The sequence below is a fragment of the Cynoglossus semilaevis genome, chromosome 14 (genome assembly GCF_000523025.1).
Source record: "Cynoglossus semilaevis isolate Cse_v1.0 chromosome 14, Cse_v1.0, whole genome shotgun sequence".
NCBI classification, from domain to species: Eukaryota; Metazoa; Chordata; class Actinopteri; order Pleuronectiformes; family Cynoglossidae; genus Cynoglossus; species Cynoglossus semilaevis.
The window spans coordinates 1478666-1506035 of NC_024320.1; the positions used below are offsets into that span (position 1 = coordinate 1478666).

Genomic DNA, 27370 nt, shown 5'->3' on the forward strand with positions numbered 1-27370 from the left:
ACGAAATAACGTGAAACTTATCACGTAATAACGTGAAACTTATCACAAAATAACGTGAAACTTATCACGTAATAACGTGAAACTTATCACAAAATAACGTGAAACTTATCACGTAATAACGTGAAACTTATCACAAAATAACGTGAAACTTATCACGTAATTACGTGATACTGAGCCAATTTTTTCACTCTGTGTGGCAGCATTACGCTTCCGTATAAAACAGCTAGACAATTCCACAAAAAAACATATATTTGCACAAAATTAACAAAGGGCTTAAATGAGCTAAAATCTGTGCGCAGATAATTAGAGTTAGCACAAGAATAGATAAATGAACTGAGCTAAAAGGATCTATTCTATGGTTAAGGATTAGCAAATAAAAGCTAAAGGCTAGCTATGAAAGATGACTTAAAGCACCAGTTGAAGGTTAGGAGAAAATTAAATATTTATTTCTTAAGAAATTAAAGCATCAATAGCTGAGTGTGATCTTGAAAGTTTTTAGAATACTTTTGAATTTGACTTTGAAAATATTCCAATTCATAATTATGTATGCTTGATGTCAACACTGTTGACACACTTGTTTTTATATTTCTATCATCTCATTCTTTCAGGGTACAGACATTGGCACGCTGACCTCCGCCCTGATGACACGCCCCTGGAGGCGGGGCTTGCCTTCACCTGTAAACTAAAGAGCTCCATCCCCTTCCAGGGACGTGATAGGCTGGAGAAACAGAAGGAGGAGGGACTGAAGAGGCGAATTGTCTGTTTCACTATTGACGAGTCAGTACAGAGGCTGCTTTGTCAGCTGTTTTTTTGTTCATTGGGCGACACAATCTGCCATAATATTTAACTGTGTCTTTTTTAAATTAATTAGAGTTTGTATCTGATGTGCATTTCACCCTCTCCTCCTTCTTCTCCCTCCCCCATAGGAAAGTACCAATGTTTGGTCTGGAGGCCATTTTCCGTAACGGAGTTCCTGTTGGACATTTACGACGTTCAGACTACGGATTCTTTATAGACAAAACTATTGGCTATGGATACATCCGCAACCCTGACGGAGGAGTGGTAACAGTCACTTTGGTTTTCTGTTCTTACTTTATTAACATTTTTATAATCGTTATTAGCATGATGTTTTGTTGTATCCCCGTGGTACAATGACAATACAGACCATAAAATTAAAATAAAAAATTACATATTAGCATTGTTAGCATTATTGTCAGCATTAGCATGACTACACTTTAGCATTACTGTTTTTATTATTAGCGTTGGCATGATCACAGATTAGCATTATTGTCATTATTATTAACTTTTGTCACCTGCCCGTTGCCATTTGCGCTTTAACAAAGTGGCAGCCATCTTAGACAGCAAAATATGTCAACAAGTTTAGTGACAGCCTTAGGTGGATGCCCGGTTATGCACAGAAGCGTAGCGGGAAATAGGCTGATGTCCAATTACAGGTGCGTACAAAAGGCTAAACACCCTGTAATTTTAGTGTAGAATCTTTTCACCCTCAGAGGACAGGAAGATGATGACGGTTAACGGGAGGAAGAGAAAAGACTGAGTCAGTGTGAATCAGACTGCTGTGTAATAAGAGACCTGATGTTGACTCCTGAAGGAATTAATTGCGTTCAGTGTTTTATTAAATCCTAACACACTCTCAGAACTGGCATTATGAACAAAGGGATCCATCACTTATGAATTAATGCCGCTAACTCTGGTCTTACCTAATATCTTTGCCTCCCTCTCTCCTCAGGTGAGTCCTGATTTCATCAAGAGTGGTGAGTTCACCCTGGAAAGGATGGGCGTGTCCTACAAGGCCAAGGCTCACCTCAAAACCCCCTTTGACCCTGAGAATAAGCGAGTGAAGGGCATCTATTCCTGAGGAGCTCAAACATAAAGACTGTCTTATTAAAAGCTTGTGGTAACAGCCACGCCACATTTCATTTAATTCTTCTCTCTCTCTCTTAAAATCTGAGCCCGAAGTCAAGTTGAATGTTTTTAAGGTATTTTCAAAGTTCTTAGCAAAGTTCTTAGTTAGTGTTTTAGCCAGTCGATCCTGATTGGATGTTAAAATTCTGTCTGCTCTCAGTCCTTCATGTTATTCTTACAGCGCCACCTGCAGGTTATTCCCACTTCTCTACTTTCACCACATTTTGCATTGCTACAGACTTCTCTCAATAGATTTCTCCTCCTCGGATCCAAGCTACAGTAGTATCATGTAATAACACCACACCACACAAAACATCTTTTTTTTTACCTGCCATAACACGTGGTGTAGCGCCGGCAAATGTAAAGAGTCATCGTTCTCGTTGGAGTATGGGATCAATGTTCTATTGCTGATGCTCTTCATAGAAATGTCAAAGGTACACATAGACATTTGCACTGGTCAGAGAGTGAAGAGAAAGGAAACAGCCTCCTTTCACATGTTCTTCTAAAGATCCGCAAATACGTGGCTTGCGGTTTACAAAATGGGCTGGTGGTTATTTGAAAGCCACTGGTCTTTGGGTATATTTTGTAGTATTTTATTCATTCCCTAAAAGAAATAACTCCTTGCACATACTTCCCATACAGTATGTGAGCACTCCAGTGATTAGGAATTCGAACCAGCAGTCATGCTATTAAAGCCTGGTCTTGTAATCACTAAATCATTAAAAAAGTTTATATACATATTTGTTCATTTCCTATTTTTGTGCCTTTACATTGACATTTTTTCTGTAGCAACAAAATGATTAAAGAATGAGAGGTGTTAATACTCCGGGCTGTACTGTTAGAGGAATGCTAACGATCACCTAGAGGCTGGCAAGTAGAAGTGCATTTATTTCACTGCAGTTTGGTGTGAACACATCTACAGCATCTTGGCAGTTCAGGTAGTTACACTTTTCTGACCTTGAAACTTGAAGAAGTCCCTGTTTACATGAGAAGAAATATTTACAGAATTTTAAGAGATACCTTTGAGAAACTGACCCCCATTTTTCTGTTGTAGTCCAGTGCTGTCACAGTGCTCATTTTTCTGTTGTAGTCCAGTGCTGTCAATTCCATTTTTACGTCGAGATCTCACCCTTTTGCATAATCTATCTATCTATCTGTCTGTCTGTCTATCTATCTGTCTGGCTGTCTGTCGTTCTGTCTATCTATCTGTCTGTCTTTCTGTCTATCTATCTGTCTGTCTTTCTGTCTATCTATCTATCTGTCTATCTGCTTATCTATCTATCTATCTATCTGTTTATCTATCTATCTGTCTGTCTGTCTGTCTGTCTATTTATCTGTCTGTCTGTCTATCTATCTGTCTGTCTTTCTATCTATCTATCTATCTGTCTGTCTGTCTTTCTATCTATCTGTCTGTCTATCTATCTGTCTATCTGTCTGTCTGTCTGTCTATCTATCTGTCTATCTGTCTGTCTGTCTTTCTATCTATCTGTCTGTCTGTCTTTCTATCTATCTATCTGTCTGTCTATCTGACAGTCTGTCTGTCTATCTATCTGTCTGTCTTTCTATCTATCTGTCTGTCTATGTATCTATCTATTTATCTATCTATCTTTCTATCTGTCTGTCTGTCTGTCTATCTATCTTTCTATCTGTTTATCTATCTATCTGTCTGTCTGTCTATCTATCTGTCTGTCTATCTGTCTATCTGTCCATCCATATGTGGCTACAGTTAAGCATTTGGGATTGGGTATCGGATCGGATGGGCTTTAATGTGTGTCAAGTGTTGTGTTTCTTTTCGATTTTGGATCCTGAAACTTTCAATAACGTTCAATAACTGATCTAGAGTAAGGTATCAGGCTTGCTCTACTGTAGGTTAATCCCGTCTTCTTGTTCTCAGTTATGGACGCCCCACATTCTCCGTGGCTAGGGGCAGTTGCAGGACATTCTCTGAACTTTGTCATCCTAAATGTAGTGACAAGAACCCATGTTAGAAACAGTACCTGGACTGATGTTGTAAGAGGACTTGTGCAGCTAACATTGGTGCTAGTACGCGATCAGAACTGCGTAGCTAACTAAGAGTGATGGTTAGCCCTGCCTGCCCCTGCATATTACCATCAAAACAACATAATATCAATGTTTCATTGTGGGCTAAAAGTAAAACTTATCTATCTGTCCATCCATATGTTGCTACAGTTAAGCATTTGGGATTAGGTATCGGATCGGATGGGCTTTAATGTGTGTCAAGTGTTGTGTTTCTTTTCGATTTTGGATCCTGAAACTTTCAATAACGTTCAATAACTGATCTAGAGTAAGGTATCAGGCTATCTCTACTGTAGGTTAATCCCGTCTTCTTGTTCTCAGTTATGGACGCCCCACATTCTCCGTGGCTAGGGGCAGTTGCAGGACATTCTCTGAACTTTGTCATCCTAAATGTAGTGACAAGAACCCATGTTAGAAACAGTACCTGGACTGATGTAAGAGGACTTGTGCAGCTAACATTGGTGCTAGTACGCGATCAGAACTGCGTAGCTAACTAAGAGTGATGGTTAGCCCTGCCTGCCCCTGCATATTACCATCAAAACAACATAATATCAATGTTTGATTGTGGGCTAAAAGTAAAACTTAAACAGCGTTTGTAAGAATGTTTTTTTCCTTTCTAGTACTTTTACTCTGCACTTTGGCTGTTTGTAACAGTTCTGTTGTAGCTAACATTAGTTCTAGTGCCTGTAGGAGGACTTGTGCAGCTAACATTGGTGCTAGTACGCGATCAGAACTGCGTAGCTAACTAAGAGTGATGGTTAGCCCTGCCTGCCCCTGCATATTACCATCAAAACAACATAATATCAATGTTTCATTGTGGGCTAAAAGTAAAACTTAAACAGCGTTTGTAAGAATGTTTTTTTCCTTTCTAGTACTTTTACTCTGCACTTACCAAAGCTCTTATATTCTACAGGGTCTGACTTTGATGCCATCAGTTCTTAATCCCTGCTAATTAATCACCTATGCTGAGAGGTTGTCCTGACATCACTGTGATATACATAATACATGGACTAGAGTACTACAATATTGTTACACCACTACAACTTTTACCAGCTGGGAGTTGGAGTCACAGTGACTGACCTCTAATGTGCTAATGATAATAATAAACTCAGTAGTGTTCTACTTGTGTGCGTGGTGGATGTGACTCAGACAAGCAGAGTGTTCTTCATTTGAGTGAGAGGATAAAGAAACACCCGCAGGCAGAGCCAGGCACCTGGGACTGAATTGGGCTCCAGGAAAATGATAGAAAAAGACTGCAATTACTATGAAAATGTCTGTTCTTGGATAAAAGAAAAATCTGTTTTTAGTTTCATCTTCGTCTTGTTCCGCTCTGCTTTGTTGTTTAGTCTGAGATTCTTTGTTAGAAATATGTTTTAACTGGGTGATTACAGAAGATATTCTGTTAAAATGGTGAGACTGTTGCATGGTTAAGGCTCTATTCTGGTGGAATTATGTAATTACACTTAAAAAATCGGAATGAATTTAAGTCTGCTGCTAATATCTTGGTATCACTTGTTTTCAGTTAGAGCACATAGTGGTAGAGTGGTTAGCACAACATTAGTGTTTGTGTCTTTACTAGGGCATTTGTAGCTAACATTAGCTCTGGTGTCGGCACCAAGACGTTTGTAGCTAACATTAGTGTTTGTGTCTTTACCAGAGCAGTTGTAGCTAACATTAGTGTTTGTGTGTGTGCGTGTTTGTCTCATTGCGCTGAAATTGTCGATAAATATGAGCGTGGTGCCCGCTTAAAAAAAGTATATAAATCGAAAAAAGCAACGACAACAAAAATAGAAAAGTTAAAGAAATACGTAAGTTAATTGTAAGTTACGGAGTGTACCGGTAAGCAACGCTACGGAATCAAGTGTCTACGTACGTGCCAACTCTCTCCCCTCCCTCCTTCTCCGCACATGCCGCGCCGTTAGCCGCTACTGTATTGTCTGGTTTGAAGGTAAGAATTAAAACTACATTTTATTTTATATCACAGGAATCCTTATATACTATAATTTTGTGTGTGTTTATGTCTCTATAGCAATTAAAACATGGTTTTTTTCTATTGTTATTAGCACTAAAAGGGAATTTATTTTAGAGTGCCAGAACAGATACATTCTTTTTCCTGTTATTTTTTTTTCCTGGGAAAAAATGATCCAGTGTACGTCTCTGTAGGTGTATGAGAGCACACGCCAGTGTTTTTCCTTCACAGCTGCACTGATTCCGGGTGAGAAGCAGCGCACCTGTGGGCGTGATCCTAATCAGCTGTGGAGAAGGCTATGAGGCCCAGCTCCATGAGGACTCAGTGCCACAGCGTTTGCCATGTTTTGTGGTAAGGTTTGGTCTTGTTCAAAATAATGAATCTTGAAACTGCCAGCGTTTTTGTGATGTTTATTATGTGAAAGAAAAAATATAGGAAAATTATGCAAATGCAAACCTATACCCTTTACCCTACATGTAGACCTTAGTTACCAAAACAGGTAAGATCATCCGTTCGTTAAAAATAGAAGAAATGCTACAAGTCACAATGATGCTAATGTTAGTAGCAATAGACATAAAGCTGCTAAAAGATTAAGGTAAACTCTGAAGCAGTACTTTCAAGCAACATGTCAACTAAAAGTAAATAAAGAAGTATTAGCTGGAAATTGCTAAATATAGCATACAGCTGTGACAAAAATCTCAAGAAAAACAAAATGTTTAGCCATGAATAGCTACAACTCTTAAAGAACTGCAAATAATGTGATGAAATGACCAAAAACATTACAGCAGTAAATGTGAAAATGTCTTTCTTATTAGAGTTAATGGTACTTTTTTTTTTTTTAGATCAACAGACATTAGCATTAGCAGCACTGTAGCATTCATTTGTCTTTTGCTTCCCACATGCAAGCCCACAATTCCCATAAATAATGTTTAATGCACAATGAACAGTATATTTAGCTTTATTTTAAGCAGACACTTCCGACTTCAACAATTCCCCCTCGGTTGACGCCATCTTCCCTGCTTGTTCACACTGTGGGTGGACAGTTGGATGCTGCTCGTCCTTCACAGGGATAGTGAGGTTGTGGAAGGACAGTTGTCACCTTCGGTATCGGCTGCTTTTCCCAGTCTCCCTGTGGTAAAAAAGACAGAAAAAATACTTTTTTGATAACTGATGTGTTGTTTGGTCCTAGAGACGTCGGCTGAGAAAAATTGATACCATCCTTGGAGTGTGGACCACAGATGTTACCCGGGTAATTGCACAGTTGACATTGTACAGTGTATCAAATGTGGACAAATATATTTGAGGCCTGTTTTTGTTGACGTGTCCATGTGATTTAGGACATGTGACCTTAAAGCTGTGAAACTGCAGTATTCACCAGACAGTATTTCAGCACGGCATGTTTCCAGCTAATTTATGAGTGTGTTCCTGTTATAATCATCTGACTCTCTGTAGAGTGTATGTTTGCCTGAATGTAATATGGCAGAAAGTAGCTGAAAGTAAACAATAGCCAAGGACAGAAGCTAAGAGAACTCACAGGTTTGTTAGCAGCCGACAAAGATTTTTTTTAAAAGCTTCCCCAAGATGCTAAACATGGCTAAATGATGGCTAAAATATTAATTGAACTATGTGTATCTGTAATTAGCAAAACACAAAGGAGTAAAAAGGCAATTAGCAAAAATTGTTAACAGATTGGAAGATAACTAAGTTAACACAGTTTTTAAAACAAGTATTGTGCATTTTAAAAGAACAACCAACTAAATAGTTAGTATTATATAATTGTATAATATATAAGTTGCTGTAACGAGCAGCTTAAAGACGATAGGACAAAGCGGTTCTGCTAAGTAACTGCCACTACGTATCTGTGACTTGTGGTATTTTGATTACTCAGACTGACTTTCAAACTGCAGAAAACTGGCACCTATTGTCACTAACTTGTGATGTGATTTTCTCCGTTATATTCTCAACCTGAGCAGATGGTGAGCTGCAGTCTGAGGAGGCCTCGGTGCTCGACTGTCACCACGTCTCTGTCACGGACGAGAAGCTGGGTGTCTGCAGTTGGTTGGCAGTGGCTGTGAGTTTCTGCTTTTAAATTATATTACTTACTAGTATTATTACTTAATAGTGGACCAAGTACTGAGTAAAAAAAGTTAAAAAGTTACTTTTTTAATATATTCAACTTTAAAAACTTATTTTTAAACCATAATGTTTCTATACATTTTCTTTATCTAATTTTAGTTATTACGTACTCAATATTTGACAAAGATATAAAAATAAAGTTTGTCAAATCTGAGATACTTCTGAGATAGAGACAACCTCTCGTACGATACCGTGTGCTAATTTAGTCACAAAATTGCTCTTAACAAAAATATCTTAATTTAGCCAAAAGATAAATGGATGAGCTTAATCCAGTAGTCGCACTCATTACTCACCACAGCAGGCCAGTGTCACTGAGGCCATTATTAGCACACGTGCCGTATATTAGCATTAGCTCAGACCTCATCAGTGTAATATAACATGATGTTAGGGACACAAACCCCCTTAACTGCTCCACAAACATACACCTGGTCTCTCTATACCAGGGGTGGGTAAACTCTCACGGGTTACAATTGTCCTGATGTTACTTCTCACCAATACTCACAATAGCTGTCTATTAATAGAACATGTTAATTATTTAGATATTATGGAAACAATGTGCTGTCAAAAGTATGGTCGATCTAGAAGTAACCTCCAGTAGTTTGAACGTTAAAATAAAAACCTTTTTCTTGTGCGTCGGAATCGCTCCAGTGGCAAGATATTGGCCACCCTCTAGCAGAAATAAATTGAGTTTGCCACCATCTAGTGGCATCAATTAAAAGTACATACCTTGTACAAGGCCAGATTGGAAAGCCCAGTGAGCCTTATCTGGGCCGCGGACCAGAGTTTTCCCATGTCTGCTCTAAACTGAGTGTATATTTGAGTGTAAATGGTTGTATGTCTACACTGTATTTGTTCCTATGACATAGTTTGATTCAGTTTTGGTTTCTGGTTATGACTGTCTCCATGTGAAGTTATTCAGGATCTAATAATGTCACATTTTGGGGATGTTTTTCTTCAGCCCAAACACAGCTGTGTGCCAGTGAGATGGGAATTATGGGCAGTGACAAATACTAGTGTCTATTTCTTAAACAAAACAGCTGACAGTGTTGTCCTTGATCATAAACCTACATCCCAGTCATTACAAGGATTGAGCTCCTAATTCGTTCGGTTCCCAGTCCTGGCAGAACTGTGATGTGATGAACAAGCACCAGAAAAGTTAAGCCAACTGCCCCTGTGTGTGTGATGATGTTCATGACTGGGTTGTTTCACAGATGGGTTACTGGCAGGAAGTAATTCTGGGATGAATAGAGTACTGAAATCACAGGACAGTAGAACTGCAGTACCTGACCCAGGACTTCAGACTGTCAGTTCTATGGCAGCTGCTGGTGAACATGTTGAAACCACAGATCAGTGTCTTGGTGCACGCGTGTGGGTTGGACTCACGGGTAAGAGCTCTCCGTTGGACTTGGTGCACTGCTCGTAGATGGGCGCCGTTTTGTACAGATAATTCAGCTCTTCTACACTGAATTTGTCCCAGTGTACCTGAGAATACTGCTCTTTCACAGACACATTACTGCACGCACACTGGTCGTTTCCCTGGAACCTGGAGGGAGGATGCAGTCACAAGGGGAAGGGGGTTTGAAGGAGAGGTCAATAAAAGCGGGAGGCAGATGGACAGGAAGGAGGAACAGACTGGAAAAAAATGTGGTGGAGTTGGTGTTGAGGGGACTAAGGAATGGCTCTGAGCAGACAAAGCAGCTGGTTGTTGAGATTAAAAGAAGAAATCACTGCGTCTGTCCCTCAGAGGGGAGAGAGGAGTGAATGCTGAAGATGGAAATAAAATGCTTAGTCGCACAGGAGATGGTGGCGAGGAAGGTGCGAAACTGTGAGATAGGAGAGAGTTGAGAAGTTGAACAAGGAATTGGTTTTGGTGAGGGAAGTTGTTTCAGGTACCTGTTCATGGAACTGAAGTACTTCTGAAGGGACTCGGGGTCAACATTGGATTTGCAGACCTCCAGCTCAATCCGGGGATAGTAGTAAATGAAGTTGACACACATTTCATCCATGAAGCCATTGCCTCCCACTGGACAAAGTGCAATGGGCAAAAAAAGGCTCAAATTATTTAACTATATTAAAATTAAAATATATTCCAAATTTGTTATTTGGGTCTGTATAAACACAAGTGACTTCATATCGCAATAGTAGTAGTAGTGCTAACTCAAAGTACTATTCAAAGAAAGATGGAAATTAGCTGACAAATAATAATTGGCATTTTTGTTTTTAGCATAAGAAATAAAGAAAGAGCCAAAGAATTTAGCAAACAGTAATGTAGCTAAGGCTGGATCATTATATATCCACAATGTTTTTAATTTAACTCATTTAAATGTCTGATTTTCCACTTCAACTCTGTATCTGTATTAATCTGACTTTGTCTTGTCGTGATAGCACCGCGCCCTGCTTAGAGGCTGCGCCCATTACTTTAGGAACCACTTGCCAAAGCTGAAAAGCTTAAAATGAGTTTTAAAAGTGACCTGGGAAAAGGTTAAACATTATAAGATTTGGGAACTTTTTAAAGACACACAGAAATAGGAAGGAAAAGGTCTCCAGTGTTTCTGATGACAGTGGACAACTGACCACAGTGGGTTTGCTCCGGTCTTCTGTGTTATAGGTACACTTCGTGACGATGGCGTCACCCTAGAGGGTCAAACACAAATACATCAGTGGCTCAGCATGTTCATGATGGTGACAAACAAGAAGACAATTTAAACAGAGATCGTGCTGTTGCTGCTGCTGCTGCTGCTGCTGCTGCCGCTGCTGCTGCTGCAGGACATTTTCAATCACTGCTCTGATTTTTCAGTCTGTTCCTATTTTCAGTCATTTTAAACCTTTTGTGCAGCAGCGAGGTATGACTAGTTTAATACTTTACATGCTGAGAGCCAAAGGGAAATGTACTATACTATATATTTGGGGCATTAGCTAAGCTAGCAGGGAAGTAACTTTTTTTTAAATATAATTTAATTCTATAATAAAAAATATATGCTGTGGGAAATCAGAAGCTTTGGTAATTTAAAAGCAGGAGGAAGATTTAGTGTTCTACTTACAGGGAGAACGTTAACTCTCTCTTTGAGATATCGGAGTGACTGTAAGAAAGAAAACAAAATTAGGTTCAGAAATAAATCATGTGACGGTTGTTGAAACGTCAACACGCAGATGTTGGTAAGCTTTTCGTCTATCTGTCTTTGAATGGTCCTCCAGACACTGATCATCCCAGGGTTGGGGGGGGGGTTCGTACAGGGTTCGCTACTTCTACTTTGCAATTTTTTTTTTCCCATTTCACAGTCCTACATTTCAACCAAGGTTCTTGTCTACCTACCTACTACCCAACTATCTACAGACCTACATATCAACCAATCATATACCAATCTACCTACTGACCTTTCTACTGGCCTTCCTACCAACTGACCTACCTACCTGCTAACCAGGATACCAACTGACCTACCTACCAGCTAACCTACCTACAGTCTAACCTACCTGCTCATTATTCTACTTACTGGGTAACCTATCTACCCACTGACCTACCTACCAGCTAACCTATCTAACGACCAACCTAGCTCTGCATAACCTGGCTACCAACTAACCTGCCCACCACCTAAATTACGTACGGACTAACCTAGCTACTGGGTGACCTGGCCACGAACTAACCTACGTTATAGTTATTTCAGCCTCTGTATGTTTCTATAAAATATGGGCAGGTTTCGTGCCTGACGTCAGCTGAACTGCAATCATCTCTGGATGACTGATGTGGGAGGGTTTACTCTGTTAAAAGAGTAAATGTACAAGAGTAAATCAAATTTCTTAAAAAAAATTGTGTGTTGATATTCACGTGGATAAATGTACTTTAAATTCATTGATAAATTTCCCAAAATGACTGTCAAATGTGCAAAATGAATCAAATTTAGTCTTTCCAAAATTGTTAGCAAAAATGTTTCATGCCATACTATAAAAAATGTTGGAAATAAATATTTTATTTTTTTTGTGTATATTTTAATGCATGTGTAAAATGACATGCACACCTATCATTGCTCTTATGGTTACTCTAATATACTGTGATACATGTCACAACTCCCAGCATGTGTTGGTGGACGTTTCAACCTCAGGTCAGTGGCCCAACTTGTGTCAGAGCAGCCTGACTGAGATCAGTACAGTCAGTAAGTCTGTAGTTAGACACACCCGTCATGGATTGTTCAGGACTGTAGACAGGTTAATATTTTTTAAGAACAATGACTTGGCTGAAGTTTAGAAAAGAAACTCTCCACACGTTCTACAAGACACTGTCAAGATGAAGAGCAGAGATGAAATACACCAACACTATGGAGATGTGCAAAAGTGGCCCATGAACTTCCTACATCCGGCCCACAACTAGTTGTCAGTATTATGTACCCACTCTGATCCACTGCTGTTATTTTCCTGCCCTTCAATAAGATGTCAGGGCAACAGTGGGCCTCAGCTTATTTGACTTTGAGACCCCTGCTTTAGATGACCTGATCAGTGGTATAGCTTACGTGGTAGTAGGTGCTAAAATGCTTGTCCTCTTTCACCACCTCCACCTCCTTGCCTCCTCTCACCAGCACCGTCCTCAGCGCACGTCCAGCCAGGTGGGCGTGAAGCTGGGATGCAAATATTAAGATTCCTTCTTTGGGCAAAGCCTGGACAGACAGAGATGTTGAAGACGTAGACTTAGAATGCTCCTGGAACAAGGATCTAAACAATCCTGACACCTTGAGTCATCAGCTTGAACCACCAGTGAATTATACATAACAGACTTCCTCCACTTACTGCCTCGGTGCACTTTGGGGTGCAGTAGCCTCTGAGGTAGAAGTTGTGCTGTTTTGGTGGAATGGCCATGAGGGGAGTGTAAACCAGGCCCAGCTCCATGACTCCTGCGTCATATCGCCTCAGGCTGGGGGTGTAATACAGACGTATCCCGGATGAGTCACGACGGCCTGTGTGCACAACACCATACAATATTAAACCTGTTCTTTCTTTTTCCTAGCAGATCATTATCTCGGTGTTAACAATTCTGCACTGGTCCACTTTTAGTCCCAGTTCAGCAGACAGTGCTCACTCTGCACCTCTGACATTTATACGATTTGGAACAGGTTTACACTGTAGTGACGATATAAGGTGAAAACTTAAATGGAATCACTGTTGCTGTTAATAGGATCATTGCTATGACTATTACTGTAAGCACTACTACAGGAGCTCATATATTTATTCACACTGATCCTGGGATTGCACCAAGGTTTAGCAAGCAGTAAATGATGAAATAGAAACATCCTTGCAGATGATGTGACAACAGATACAAAAAAATAAATGACAAAAATTGCAACAAAAAAAATTGTCTCCATAAGGAATACATAAAGAATAATTTGCATGTATGTGAGTGTGTTTGAGAACTAACACCTGTGGAGTCATCTTTAGAAAAACCCTATTGTTGTGGAGACACCTTGTTGTTGTAGTTTAGACCAGTGGTCCCCAACCTTTTCGTACCAAGACTGATCGGCCAGTATCAGCAGTTCCTGCGAACCGGGAATACTGCACTATTGTTGAAGGATCATTACATTTTCAAAATAAAACCTCTTTATTCTGTTAGTATCAGAGTCTGAATGACCTGTTGTTTTGAAACATTGACGGATTATCTTTGAATGAAAACAGTATAGGGATGTGACTGGGTTATTTTTGAATGAAGTACATTTCAAGTAAACTGAATTGTTTCACTGTGTCTCACTGTGGCCTGGTACCAAATGATCTACGGACCAGCACGCGTCCCCAAACCAGGCGTTGGGGACCCTTGGTTTAGACAGTCAAGATTTAGTTTGGAGTCGGGATTAGAATTAGTCTCAGGTTAGAGTTAGGGTAGGGACTGGGATTAGCTTAGATTGGTAATAGTTTTGGCTGGGTTGCTTTATGTCAATTTGAGGTACACGTGTGTTTGGGTGTGTATTCATCCATACCCGACATAAGGAGAGGGTTGTGGTAGTGGATCTCCATACGAAGAATCTTTGAAGATCCTGGTCCACCAATGGGCATCCCAACATCAGGAGGGAAGTAGAAAGGCTGCAAAAAACACACACAAACGCAGTGTTGTACTCTGAAAACACCTCCACTGGACCACTGTAACTGTGCTTGTAGCGACCCCTGCAGGGGAGGGACACAGGGAGTGACATGCTCTCCTTCTTTCCACCTGACTCTCTCTCTCACTTTCTCTTGCTGTTACCCTGTTTCTCTAAACCCCGTATATTTTTCTTCTTTTTTTTTCAATACCTTCGTCCTAGGTTCAACCCTCTGTGTCTTTGAGTCTTTAATACCTTTGCAGGGGACTTTTTTTAAGTTTTGAAAGGAAAGGAAATTACAATTATTTTACTATGTATTTTTGATTTTATAGATTTTATTTATTTAGTTTTGACTAAAAATGACATTTTTTGCTTGTTACTGTACCAACTATAATATAATAAATTTACTTTTGACTTTCCGCAAAACGTATCATTGAAACATTTAAGTGAAATATATCCGTCGTTAAATTACTCAACACTTTGGTTGATTAATTTCCATTGTGTTGTGGTCAATGAGTGGGGGAGTGGACTGTAATGTTCAAATTCCTGCCATGCAGAAGGTTCAGGGTTTGATGCCATCTATTCCCCAATCAAAGCATGGGTTGTAGCTGTGGAGAGCTCAACAAAGAGAGGAGCTAAAAGTGATTTGGATTTTGCTCAGTGACGGTCCTTAAAGAGGCATTGATAATCTGAAGGATGTCTATGTTAGATCCCTGATGGACGCCACAAACATCGGGATAATGTGTTGTTGTTGTTTCCTTGTGGGAAACGTCTTTATTCTTTTGCACACATGTTTTTTTTTATCATGTGCATGTGTGAACATATACAAAGTTTATTTGTATTTGAGCTTTTGTTTTTCTCTTACAAAAGATTCAGAGACTGGAACCAAATTAGTTTTTTCTTTTCTTCCAACTCCTGCTGTTTCTCCACTAAACGTGATCTTGGTTGGAAGGTGAACATGGTGATATCTGAGTAGGTTGCTGTGGGCGGTGGTAAGTTTTACAGATTAAGTACTAATTTCCCCTGAAGTACAGATTAGAGTTAGATAAGACGAGTTAGACGAGTTAGCTCTCTCGTCTCACAGTCGTACCTCTGCACCCTTGGCCCACGTCGCCAGCACGGGACTACAGAAGTTGAGCTTCGGGGCCGCCATGATGTCGTCACAGGCGCCGCTGTTTTGTGGAACGTCGGCGATGCCCGGTAAACATTCGAACACCTCAATGTGATGTACGATGTCCTCGTTACCTGGAGTTATCGCTGACTCAAACTGAGGGAAACACAAAGGACAGAGGACAGTAAAAACAAACAGTGTTGTAGGATGTGGAACAAGTTTAGTTCAAAATGATCTGATCCAGTCAAAGACCATTTTTATGGTATGCAATAGTTTTCATAGTGATTTTCTGCTATTTTGGCCCACTTTTTTTGACATTTTTTAAAAGTGTTCCTCCTCTAATATTTTAAATTTTTGACTGTTTTTTTTTTTGCTATTCCGTGGCTTGACTTTAATTACTTTTATATATATAAATATTTAATAAGATATATTTTAAAAGCATTTTTTTCTCTATTCTGTTGGTAGTTTTGCAGCTATTTTTTAGTAAACCCCAATCAATCTTTAGCTAGTTGTAGGTGAACATCCACAGTCAGGCTAAAACTCACTCAAAACTTTACATTTCCTGTGACCTACTGTGAGTTTTAACGTTGAGGCTAACGCTTTGGTTTAACCGCTCTAACACATTATTTCCTTTAGTTTATTTTAATATTTTTCCTTTAGTTTTTCCATGCAATATCTGGCCACTACCTTACCAAAGTTAAACTACTGTACCTTTAGTAATAGGTGCTTAAGCTTCAGCTATGCCTGGATAAAGCTGTTAGCAACTTCAACCTTTTCAGAAGTTAACTGATAGATTTTAGCTCCCTTGCTAGCTTGTCTTCGCACACTTGTAGCTGCTGTATCACTGTGTTGGAAAGATGTTTTCTTTGTTTGCGTCTCCTCCTTTCATCCATGACACTGCTGCTGAAGTTGTTTTGCCTTTCTGCCAAATGAGGCAAACTTAGAGCTGCTTGTTCACCGTCTATATTTAAAACACCCACTCTGCTGCCTTTAAAAATACTGGCTGTCAACTATAACCATCGTAGAGGCGTTCATACCATAAGAATGTGGTTCTTGGGCATGTCTGCAGGCAGCTGCTGATTGAAGCACCAGTAAGTCGTCTCCTGACTTGGTATGGTGACGTTTGGAGCCGCGACATCCAGAAACTTCGTATCTGGAGGCATCTGGGTGGGTGGGATGCCATATTGGAGCATCGTTATACTCAGCATCCCAGTGTGGATGCTGAACAGATTCAGCTGCTCCAGTGAGGCCAGAGGTTGATCCAGGACACCGTAGATGATGTCCACAGTTCCTTCCTAGCCAATCAGAACAGCAGGCTTTAAGGGAAGTGCATTTTATTTTTGGGCTCATCTCATTCTTCATAAATATGATATATGTTTTAACACTTTTCCATTATGTTGTCATAGTGACCTGCATTAGTTTTGTGTCTCAATCTTATCCATCTAACGTGGTGCCATGGAGACCATAATGATAGGAAATCAAGTCAAGTCAATTGTATCCCTATAGCCCAGATACACTCGTCACATTTGTCTCATTGGACTTCACCATTTTAAATAAAGATTAAACTTAAAATAAGAAGGGGAGGAAGGAAGAGAGAACAGGAGTAGACGATATGATGTTAGTACTATATAGCTAGTAACGTCTTAATCAACAAATGTGAAGGATGATAAGGAGACACTGGGACCTGTGAGGTGAAGAGAACATGGAGAGGGAACAAGGGGACAGACGAGTGGAGACGGAGGAGACCAGGTCATTGACGTACACATGATGTATTCATTTCTTAGAAGTGTGGGGGAGACAGAGGGCTCAGTGCACCATGGGAGTTCCCCCTGCAGTCTAGGCCTATAGGAACATAAGGCTATTCTTGTTTGTTTCTATAAGTAATGGGATCATAAGCTGTTCTGGTGTTAGCCATGGTTTTCTCATAGTTGTTTTAACAGTTCTTTCAGACTACATTTGACTCTTTGGAATTTGCGGAGCGCCAGTGTCTTTCTTGTTTACGTGATGGTAATTTTAGAGAGCAAGTTTGTGATTTAAAGAAAGGAGATTTTTTTTTTCTTTTTTTAGTTTTCTTAAGTTGGCAATGTAGTCTAGTATATGTATCTTGTAGTATAAATTCAAAGATGAGCAGACTTTGCAGGGAAACTTATACGTTTTTAACAATAATCCCATAAGTGGGAACAAGATCAATGGTAAGATTAAAACTGTGAGTAGACGTATTTATGGGTTGAGTGAAACCAGTTGAATCTAATATTAATTGAAACTGAATTCAGGCAGACATTCTGAATAAGGTGCAGGTAGACAGTAAATAGTAACTGATATTATTGTTTCAAAGAAGTTATACTCAGGTCTAGGGTTAGAAACGGCAGCAGCTCCTTCTTGGCCAAAGTAATACCTCAGGCTGAACAGTGCTGATCACATGAGTTCTCTGTGTTTATACACACACACACACACACACACCTCTATGAGGTAGTCTCTTGGATCACAGGTGCTGAAGGGTCTCTTGAAGAGCAGTTGGATCCCATCAGGATTCTGTTTGGCCTCCAACAGCTCGTAGTCCTGCTGACGGTCCAGTGAAACCTGACCATTGGCATCACTCCATGCATCCTTAAAAAAACACGGAAATTTGTGAATCACTCACATTAAAACCAATTTGATATAGTTTGTTAAACAATCAGAAATGAGTGTTAACTGTCACATTTATATCTCACAAATATACTCCTATATGCAGATGATTCAGATACTTATTTAACATTGATCTCCATTGAAAACTGCCTTTTTGTAAGAACAATTTAATACATTTGGCATTCGTGGTACCTGGTGAAAATTGTTAAAGCCATCTTTACTTTTTTAAACCCTTCTGTCATCAGCTGGTTCACCTTTCATGTGCCTAACTAACCCTTCTGTCAAATGCTTTTCAATTCGTGAACAGTGTTTAATAGCAGTATCATGTGGTTATGCACTCTGTCACTGTTTTCTAATGTTTCTGCTGTTTTTATTCATCACTGCACTGAGCAACTCTGCATCAACTCTACAACTTGTTAGCAGACAATCACTGCTGTTCTCTCATTCATATTCCTCTGGTTGAACAAATCCTTTTTCTCTGTGTGAATCCTGGAGTACATATAGAGTACCCATACATTATACTGCATTATTATTAGAAGAAAAAAAAAAGTTTAGTTTTTTTTTTGGTCACACATTTGTGACGACCACAGCTGTTGCTTTTGTTTGCCATGAACAAACTTTTCACCAGCAACAGCTCTTTTCCACTTTCTCTTCTTTCTTCTTGTTACATTTCCCACATTTTTGTCTTGGCCAGAATAGCACCGAGGCTCCTGCTGTATTGAGTCGTTCTCTCTTTTTCTCTTACATAACTGTTCCACACAAACACACCAGTCCTGGAGCCAATGGTTTAAAAAAAAACATACTATATAAACATATATATATTTATAGAGCAGATGGTGGGAAGCATAATCAGAATATGTTCCAGGTTTAAACCGATGACAAATTCATGGACATTCTCTACTTTGTCCCGGTCTAGAACACGTCCTTGACAAGAAAGGTAGAAATTTTTTTTTAATTCAAAAATGAAGGAAGTTTAATGCTAGTGTTTTGCCAAAACACTGCGAGAAACACTTCTCAAAGTTTAATGCTAGTGTTTTGCCAAAACTCTGCGAGAAACGTCTATCAATAATCCCAGAGACGTGTTGGCTTTATTAAATTCCTCGTTGCCTTGGAATCGTGACACGTCTTCATCAACACCAGATTCAATTTTGATATGATAATCTCCGCTAATGATTCCCAGATGAAATGCAGCCGTTTGTACGGTGAGGCTAATTTTTCAATTAGCCGAGCCTGGATAACATCCTCCACAGCTATGAGAGGGTTAAATAAACCCCATTAAACTCACGGATCAGACAGAGGAGAAGGTCTGTCACGTCACCACTGTATGTTTACTCATTTCAAGCAACAACTCTTTCATTCATAGAAAATGTAAAAAGGTTTTAAAAAGAGGAAAAACGCTCTTGTCTCACAGCAACAAATCGTCCTCTTAGGCCACGGCTCTAACTGATGGTCTGTTTTGTAGGGGAAGTGAGAGAGTCAACGCTCGGCTGTTTCTACTGGACTGGAGAGTTGCCCAGAGTGGACCCCACCCTCATGAGATGGCTGCTGGGCTTGGAGCTGCCCCCAAGCCTGAGATTTGGAACCAGGTAGTATCTACAACCTTCTGCGTGGTACATGGAACAATTGAAAAGAGTGGATAATTGAATTGTTGTGGTTGACACGCTGCATAAATCCTCTTTCACAATGTGATTGAATATGATTAATTAAGTTTAGAATTACCCAATCACAAGCCAGTTCTTTATATCAGTGAGATATATCAGTCAGGTTAAACTCCTTGGACTGACCTCACATGACATTCTGCTGTTGTTGTAGGATTTTCTTGCCATTTACTACTAAACTAGTATTGTCAGAAATATTCCGTTTACTCCCAGACTGTTCCACATCTCAACTGTTTGGACTAGGACAAGAACAGCAACGATACAACAGAGGACCAGATTAACCTCAACCACAATAAGGCTAAAGCTAAAAATGATAAACCTAACAGACTTCTTTCTTTCTTTTTAAATTTGGACAAAATTGTCTTTTATTTGCATTGATTTCATCCTTACACTGGTACACCGAACAAAACAAAATTCAGTGGAAAATGTTAGAAATTCTGTGATATGCTTTTGTTTGAGTGGCTCACCCCAAAGTAGGTCTTTGCTCCAGAATCCCACAGCACCACCAGGTCAGCGTTGGTCAGCTCCCCGCGGTCCGACATCCCTAGAACTACCCCGTACTTGAGCTTTGCTGTCGCCGTCAGCCGTATGTACACCTCCTGGTTGGCGTCGCTGATGTTCCAGGCCAGCTGAAGTTCCCCACGTGGGTCCAGGGAGACTTGGTAAGGCATGGGGAGAGGGGGCAGAGGGATAGAGGCTTCTGGTTTGAGGTCGGAGACATTCACGGCATTGCTGGGAGCTGGGTACGACGCCACCATGATGACCATGAGGAGAGCGAGACCGGTGAAGTACATGACGACGATGTCTTGAAGGCGAAGGTTCTGGTTGAAAATTCTCATAACCCTTTGGTGACTGTCACTCACAGCACAGTGCTGGATAACAGAAACCCTATCGCTGCCTGTCCTAAACGTTGTAGTTTCAGTCCTTAAATATCATTGCATCCCTTCCCTTAACAAACAGCTTTACCTTAAATATCATTGCATCCCTTCCCTTGACAAACAGCTTTAGGTTTTTAAGAGGCTCCTCCCTTTCCCCGAGGTTTTATTTCTCCAAGCTAATGGTATTAGTTTAGTTGAGGAATATTGGATTGTATCCTCTGAGCCCTGGGGTCCACCATGATTCTGCACATTTGCCAAGCCCTAATTGGTTCAAATACAACCATGGACCTTATCACAATCAAATCCAACCAATTTTATCGTCCACTTTGTCTTTTTCATTTTCCCTTTGGTGAATTTAATAGAAATCCACAATTCCATGCAAAATTTTGATTTTGAGTTCGTCCATTGTTTTTTAAAAGATACTTAATGGTTAAACATCTTGTGACAGTGACACATTCAGCCTGGTTTAACAGCTAACAGCAGGTTTCGGGAGGCAGTGACTATAAAGATTTTTTTTTTTCAGAGCAGTGTGTGTGTACACCTGTTGGCGTAAACAAAGCAGTTCCTTGTTTATGCCAACAGGTGTATAGACAAAGATGCTTATTGGTTAAACATCTTTGAGCCGCGGCCTGGGGCTGCAGAAGACCTAATCAAGCTGCAAATTATAGTTGAAGAGCAAGAGTGACACATTCAGCCTGGTTTAACAGCTAACAGCAGGTTTCGGGAGTTAGTGACTATAAAGAAAACAAACATATTTGCTTGTTACATTAAGGCAAACTGCCTTTGTTAATTGTTTTACATTATCCTAATTAAGAAAAGATGCCTTTAATTACCTAATTTAAAAATACTTTAAAACGCATTTTGTGGGAGGCAAACTGAATTATTTCTGGTCTATTTGGTAGTTAGCTAGGGTTAGCCATTTTGGCTAACTGAAACAATTTGTTAACTGTCTTGCTCTAGTTTTGATACATTTGATTTATTTTTTTCTCGCAAAAAAAGTTGATACCTTAATCTTACGTCATACTTTATTATAATTTACACCTTGTTTGTATTATTTTTCTCGCAAAAAAAGTTGATACCTTGTTTGTATTTGTCATTTTCCTGTTTAATTCCCTTTAGACTTGGTGATAACTTTAGCGTAGCTTTAGAGTCACTTTTTTCAACTTATGGTCACCTCTATTATTCATTCGTCATATATTATCTAATATTGCTAACCTTAGGGTGATTGTCCTTGACTTAAAGGTATTCCTTATTATTTTTAATTTGCTTTTGTCTAACATTTAATTATTTTGCAAATTGTTTGTTCTTGGCTAACAGCAACAGCGTGGCTTACAATATGCAACAACAACTTGTTTGTTTGTGTGCCAAGCTCACAGTACCCTACTAAAAGGTTAATTAATAGTCATTGAACACATTATAGACCCTTGGTATTAACTGCTGGCACAGGTTGAAGCTCTCCCACAAAAGATCGCCTCCATATACACTGTAATGGATACTTGGGTTTTACACATATGCCACACCGCTCATAAGAAGGGCCAGGTGGAGGAATGTGGCCAATCCCACCATCTCATTCTCTACCAACATAAATATTTCAACAGCACGGACCCTCAAAGTTTGAATAATGAATGCAATAAAAACTCACACTGTCTGCTTCCCAGTGTTGCCTGGAACTACCCCTCATCACAACTGAATGGGAGAGTGGTAAATAATTAGAGGAGAGGGTTAGTGAGGGATGAGGCTGATGTGGAGAATTCTGAGGACATAAAGGAGTGTCATTCACCAAGGAAGGATCCTGATGGCATTGTGTATTCAGCAGGCGGAGGAGAGAGGACATCAGACAGGTACAAACAGGGACAAATGATTGTTCCAGCACAGCTGAGCTGCTGGTTCTAATGGAATTTGATGAACGTTTTGTTCCAGACAGAGAGGCCAGTCTGTTTTTACCACCTTGGCCTGAGCTGAATGGTGGGCCGTGGGCTGGGGTTTAATTTTTTAATCATCTATATAGAGTGGGCTGTCACACTGTCTCAGAGGTTGAGCAATGAACTACTGTGAGGGCCAGTCCAGGGAATCTGCTCTGAATTCTGCAGCAACTGCTCCTTCAGGGCAAAACACAGATGGACTTCTAGGGTTTAGGGCCACGGTGGAGGAGCATGACGGTGGTGCAGTAGATCTGTGGAAGTGTGAGGTGCACCTCCTCCTTGAGGGGGCGCCAAAGCACCTCAGGGGAGGCGAGAAGCAAGGACAAAGAAAGGCAAATGTGGAAAAACAGCTCAACTACTGTAGCTAACTAACATGAGAAGGAATGAATGGACTGGCTCCATGACAGGAGCAGCAGTAGAGTGACTTGACAGAAGTCTGGGCTGGAGTCCACTTCCTGTCATTGTTTTTATTGACAAATTAAATGGATGTTGTTCATGTGATAATTTACATCACTGTATGTTTATATACAGGATGTATTGGCATGTGGTGGCTTAGTGGTTAAGGAAGTGGACCTAGGTGCGAGTCCACCAAGTTACCACTGAGGTGCTCTGATCATGGCACCGTCCCCACACACTGCTCCCCCTAAAGCTGCCCACTGTTCACTTTGGTGATGGGTTAAAAGCAGAGGTCACATTTGGTTGTGTGCAGTGGTGTGCTGTGTCACAATGACAAGGAGTTCACTTTCACTATGTTCACTTTATGTGCATATATGTATGTTCAGCTGCATGGGGGTGTTAATTAATGACTGTATAGGTGATTAAAAAGAAGGGTAAGATCAGGGTAAGAAGGTGAGGAACACATACTACCTGCATGTCCTCCCTCACTGCATCCATATATCTCCTCTTTGGCCTTCCTCTCTTTCTCCTACCTGGTAGCTCCATCTCTAACATTCTTCTACCAATGTATCCACTGTCCCTCCTCTGCACATGTCCAAACCATCTCAATCTGGCTTCTCTAGCTTTTTCTCCAAACCTTCCTGTCTGTGTTGTCCCTCTAATGACCTCATTCCTGACCCTGTCCATTCTTGTCACTCCTAAAGAGAATCTTAGCATCTTTAACTCTGCCACCTCCAGCTCCTCCTCCTGTCTTCTGCCTATTGCTACTGTCTCTAAACCATACATCATGGCTGGTCTCACCACTGTCCTGTAAACCTTTCCCTTCACCTTAGCTGACACTCTTCTGCCACCGATCACTCCTGACACTTTTCTCCAGCTGTTCCATCCTGCCTGTACTCTATTCTTCACCTCTCTTCCACAGTCTCCGCTGCTCTGAACAGTTGATCCTAAGTACCTAAACTCCTGCACCTTCACCACCTCTGCTCCTTGTAGCCTCACTATTTCACTGTTCTGCCTTTCGTTTACACACATGTACTCTGTCTTGCTGCGACTGACCTTCATTCCTCTTCTTTCTAGTGCAAACCTCCACCTCTCTAGGTTCTCTTCTAGCTGCTGCCTACTCTCACTACAGATCACAATGTCATCTGCAAACATCATAGTCCATGGGGACTCCTGTCTGACCTCATCTGTCAATCTGTCCATCACCACAGCAAACAAGAAGGGGCTCAGGGCCGATCCTTGATGTAGTCCCACCTCCACTTTGAAGTCTTCTGTCCTCCCAACAGCGCACCTCACTACTGTTGTACTATTCTCATACATGTCCTGCACCAAACTAACATACTTCTCTGCCACTCCTGACTTCCTCATACAAAACCACAATTCCTCCCTTGGCACTTTGTCATATGCCTTTTCTAGATCTACAAATACACAATGCAGCTCCTTCTGACCTTCCCTGTACTTCTCCATCAACATCCTCAAGGCAAATATTGCATCTGTGGTACTCTTCCTAGGCATGAAACCATACTGTTGTTCACAAATCTCCACTTCCTGCCTCAACCTAGCTTCAACTACTCGTTCCCAAATCTTCATTGTATGGCTCATCAACTTTATCCCTCTGTAGTTGTTACAACTCTGTGCATCACCCTTCTTATGAATTGGCACCAGAACACTTTTTCTCCACTCATCAGGCATCTTGCCAGTCTCTAAAATTCTGTTAAACAAACCAGTCAGGAAATTTACTGCCACTTCTCCTAAACACTTCCATACTTCCACTGGTATGTCATCAGGACCAACTGACTTTCCACTCTTCATCCTCTTCAGGGCTTTTCTAACTTCATCCTTTCTAACCTGATCTACCTTCTTCCTACTAGTCTCTGGCTCCTCGTTTCTACTTTCCCTTTCATTTTCCTCATTTAACAACTCCTCAAAGTATTCCTTCCATCTTCTCAGCACACTTTCCTCACTTGTGATCACATTCCCCTCTCTGTCCTTAATCAACCTCACCTGCTGCACATCCTTCCCAGCTTGATTTCTCTGTCTCGCCAATCTATACAACTCCTTTTCTCCTTCCTTTGTTTCCAAACTCTCATACAACTCCTCATATGCCTTTTGTTTGGCCTTGGCCACTTCCCTCTTCACCTCCCTTGTCCTCTCTTTGTACTCCAGTCTGTTCTCTTCTGTTCTGTCACTGTCCCATCTCTTCTTCGCTAATCTCTTTCTCTGCACACTCTCCTGGATCTCCTCATTCCACCACCAGGTCTCTTTGTCCTCCTTTCTCTGCCCAGAGGACATACCTAGCACCTTCCTACCTGTCTCCCTCATCACTGCAGCTGTAGTCTCCCAATCATCTGGGAATTTCTCAACACGCCCCAGAACTGCCCCTGGATCTCCTCATTCCACCACCAGGTCTCTTTGTCCTCCTTTCTCTGCCCAGAGGACATACCTAGCACCTTCCTACCTGTCTCCCTCATCACTGCAGCTGTAGTCTCCCAATCATCTGGGAATATCTCAACACTACCCAGAACTGCCCTTACTTCCTTCCTGAAGTCTTCACAACATGTCTCTTTCCTTAGTTTCCACCACTTGATCTTCTGCTCTGTCTTCACTCTCTTCCTTTTTGTCACCTCCATCGTCATTTTACACACTACCATCCGATGTTGTTTGGCTACACTCTCACCTGCCACCACCTTACAGTCTCTAATCTCCCTCAGATTACATCTTCTACATAGAATATAATCTATCTGTGTGGACCTGCCTCCACTCTTGTAAGTCACCCTATGTTCCTCTTTCTTTTGGAAATATGTGTTTACCACAGCCATTTCCATTCTCTTTGCAAAATCTACCACTGCCTGTCCTTCTACGTTTCTCTCCCTAACACCAAACCTGCCTATCACTTCCTCATCTCCTCTGTTCCCTTCCCCTACATGACCATTTAGGTCTGCTCCAATCACCACTCTCTCTCTCCTGGGGATACTCTCTACCATCCAATCTAGCTCCTTCCAGAACTTCTCCTTTTCTTCCAACTCACAGCCCACCTGTGGGGCATAACCACTAACAACATTAATCATCTCTCCTTCTACTTCTACCTTCACACACATCAACCTGTCTGACTCTCTTTTCACCTCTACCACATTTCTTACATATTCTTCCTTTAGGATCACCCCTACTCCATTTCTCTTCCCATCTGAACCATGATAAAACAGTTTGTAGCCTCCTCCAATGTTTCTAGCCTTACTGCCCTTCCACCTGGTCTCCTGCACACACAAAATATCTACTCTTCTTCTCTCCATCACATCAGCTATTTCTCTACTTTTCCCTGTCATTGTACCTACATTCAAAGTTCCAAACTTCAGACTAACACTTCTATTCTTCATCTTTTCTCTTTTTCTCCTAACCAAACGCCCTCCTCTTCTTCTCTGTCTCTGACTCTGTCTCTGACCAACAGTAGTCCAATTTCCATCAGTGCCCTGTTGGTCAACGGCACTGTTGGTGGTCGTTGTTAACCCGGGCCTCGACCGATCCGGTATGGAAATCGTTTTATTGATCTGCATATTTGATTTAGCTAAATGTTTTACGCCGGATGCCCTTCCTGACGCAACCCTCACCATTTATCCGGGCTTGGGACCGGCACTATAAACACGGCTTCGTGTACCCTAGTGGCTGGCTTCACATTGGAACACATTGTTTTTACAGGGATGTCATCAGTAAAGTAGGAGGGAGGGATTAGGGTTAGTGATACAGTAGGTAGAGTCAGAAATAGGGTAGGTAAACACGTGTAGGAACACCTGCCGGTAGACTAGGTCACTACATCTGGGTAGGCTGGTTGGTTTATTGTAGGTAGTAAAATAGTTCGGTTAATGAGTTCATAGATGGATTGATAGACAGATGGATAATTTAATTGAGAAATATTTAAATTGATTATTCTAGATTAATCTAGAAGAACGTTTGATGTTATATTATTAAACAGCAACAACCCCTCTCTCTCTCCATCTCTCTCGTTGTCCTCTCTCACCTTCCCTCGCTCTCTCCCCCTCTCCCTCCCTCCATCCCTGTCTCCCTCCTCTCGCTGTGATTCCTCTGGAATCAAAAGCGATTCGGTTTCGAGCGGTGGCGGACGTCGCTCTTCAAATATCAGCATTTTGTTTTTTACTGAGATAACAAAACTAAACCTTGACGTTGTTTTGCCCGCGGGCAGAATAATCAGCAGACGCACTTTATCCCCTCTATCCGCAGACGCTGGACGCAATGCGAGAAGCGCAGAGGAGAGCCCGTGAAACGCAAACAGAGAGGAGGGAAGCGAACTGAAACCTCCTGGATCTGGACCTCTGCTTTCTTCGAACCGGTTCTTCTGACGGAGATGAGGAGAGTTTCCACCTACCATCCTACCTCCTCCTGCAACACATGCACAGCGCCGCAGATTCTCCTGCCGATGGTGTTCTTGTAGGAGGGTTTTTTTTTTTCGTATTTTTGGTAAATTAGTCTCTTCTGTTCACACCAAACTCAAGACGAGAGCTGGATGGAACTGCATGTGTCACTTACTGCCAGCATCAACCCCACTGTTGTTGTTGTTATTCTTGGAGGAGCTCACATCATGTGGAGGGAGTGATTGTTCCAGAGTTCTTATCTGCTGAATGTGGATTTGGACATAAAATATTTGGA

At 41.0% G+C, this 27370-nt stretch overlaps 3 protein-coding genes and 1 long non-coding RNA gene across 6 annotated transcripts in view; 3 read left to right on the plus strand and 1 right to left on the minus strand.

The window, feature by feature from the left end:
- The window catches only part of sardh (sarcosine dehydrogenase), a 27847-nt gene extending 25183 nt beyond the window's left edge, over nucleotides 1–2664 (plus strand). Inside the window, exons 20-22 of the mRNA XM_025061985.1 lie at nucleotides 609–777; nucleotides 927–1062; nucleotides 1751–2664. Coding sequence (XP_024917753.1) covers nucleotides 609–777; nucleotides 927–1062; nucleotides 1751–1879 — 434 coding nt within the window. The 3' untranslated portion in view covers nucleotides 1880–2664. The remainder of the gene's footprint in view (nucleotides 1–608; nucleotides 778–926; nucleotides 1063–1750) is intronic.
- LOC103389085 (ephrin-A5-like) overlaps nucleotides 1–27370 on the plus strand; it is a 1154841-nt gene that overhangs the window by 745393 nt on the left and 382078 nt on the right. The gene's annotated exons all lie outside the window — the stretch shown is intronic.
- On the plus strand, nucleotides 4616–20140 carry LOC103389064 (uncharacterized). Of its 3 annotated transcripts, none has more exons than XR_001761034.2 (6): nucleotides 4616–5911; nucleotides 6112–6283; nucleotides 7122–7181; nucleotides 7906–8003; nucleotides 19320–19443; nucleotides 20006–20140. It is a non-coding gene; the product is annotated as an uncharacterized LOC103389064 (long non-coding RNA). The 3 variants fall into 3 exon arrangements; XR_003051841.1 differs by having other exon boundaries at nucleotides 6127–6283; XR_001761035.2 differs by having other exon boundaries at nucleotides 4617–5911; nucleotides 6164–6283.
- dbh (dopamine beta-hydroxylase (dopamine beta-monooxygenase)) lies at nucleotides 6331–20369 on the minus strand. Its single transcript, XM_008324327.3, has 12 exons — nucleotides 19983–20369; nucleotides 17693–17839; nucleotides 16270–16527; nucleotides 15212–15388; nucleotides 14023–14125; nucleotides 12845–13011; nucleotides 12571–12714; nucleotides 11110–11148; nucleotides 10643–10702; nucleotides 9962–10089; nucleotides 9452–9611; nucleotides 6331–7061 (listed from the first exon to the last, which is right to left on the minus strand). The coding sequence occupies exons 1-12, from the start codon at nucleotides 20352–20354 to the stop codon at nucleotides 6957–6959; spliced, it is 1860 nt and encodes a 619-aa protein (XP_008322549.1). The 5' UTR covers nucleotides 20355–20369; the 3' UTR covers nucleotides 6331–6956.

Excerpts from the sequence above, each read along its gene's own strand:
- dbh (XM_008324327.3), bottom strand. The coding sequence starts at position 20,354 with ATGAGAATTTTCAACCAGAACCTTCGCCTTCAAGACATCGTCGTCATG. Across the intron at positions 12,715-12,844 it reads CCCCAAAGTGCACCGAGGCA|GCTTTGCCCAAAGAAGGAAT; the intron begins GTAAGTGGAGGA and ends CTGTCTGTCCAG. Across the intron at positions 11,149-12,570 it reads ATTTTAGCACCTACTACCAC|TCACTCCGATATCTCAAAGA; the intron begins GTAAGCTATACC and ends TCTTTCTTACAG.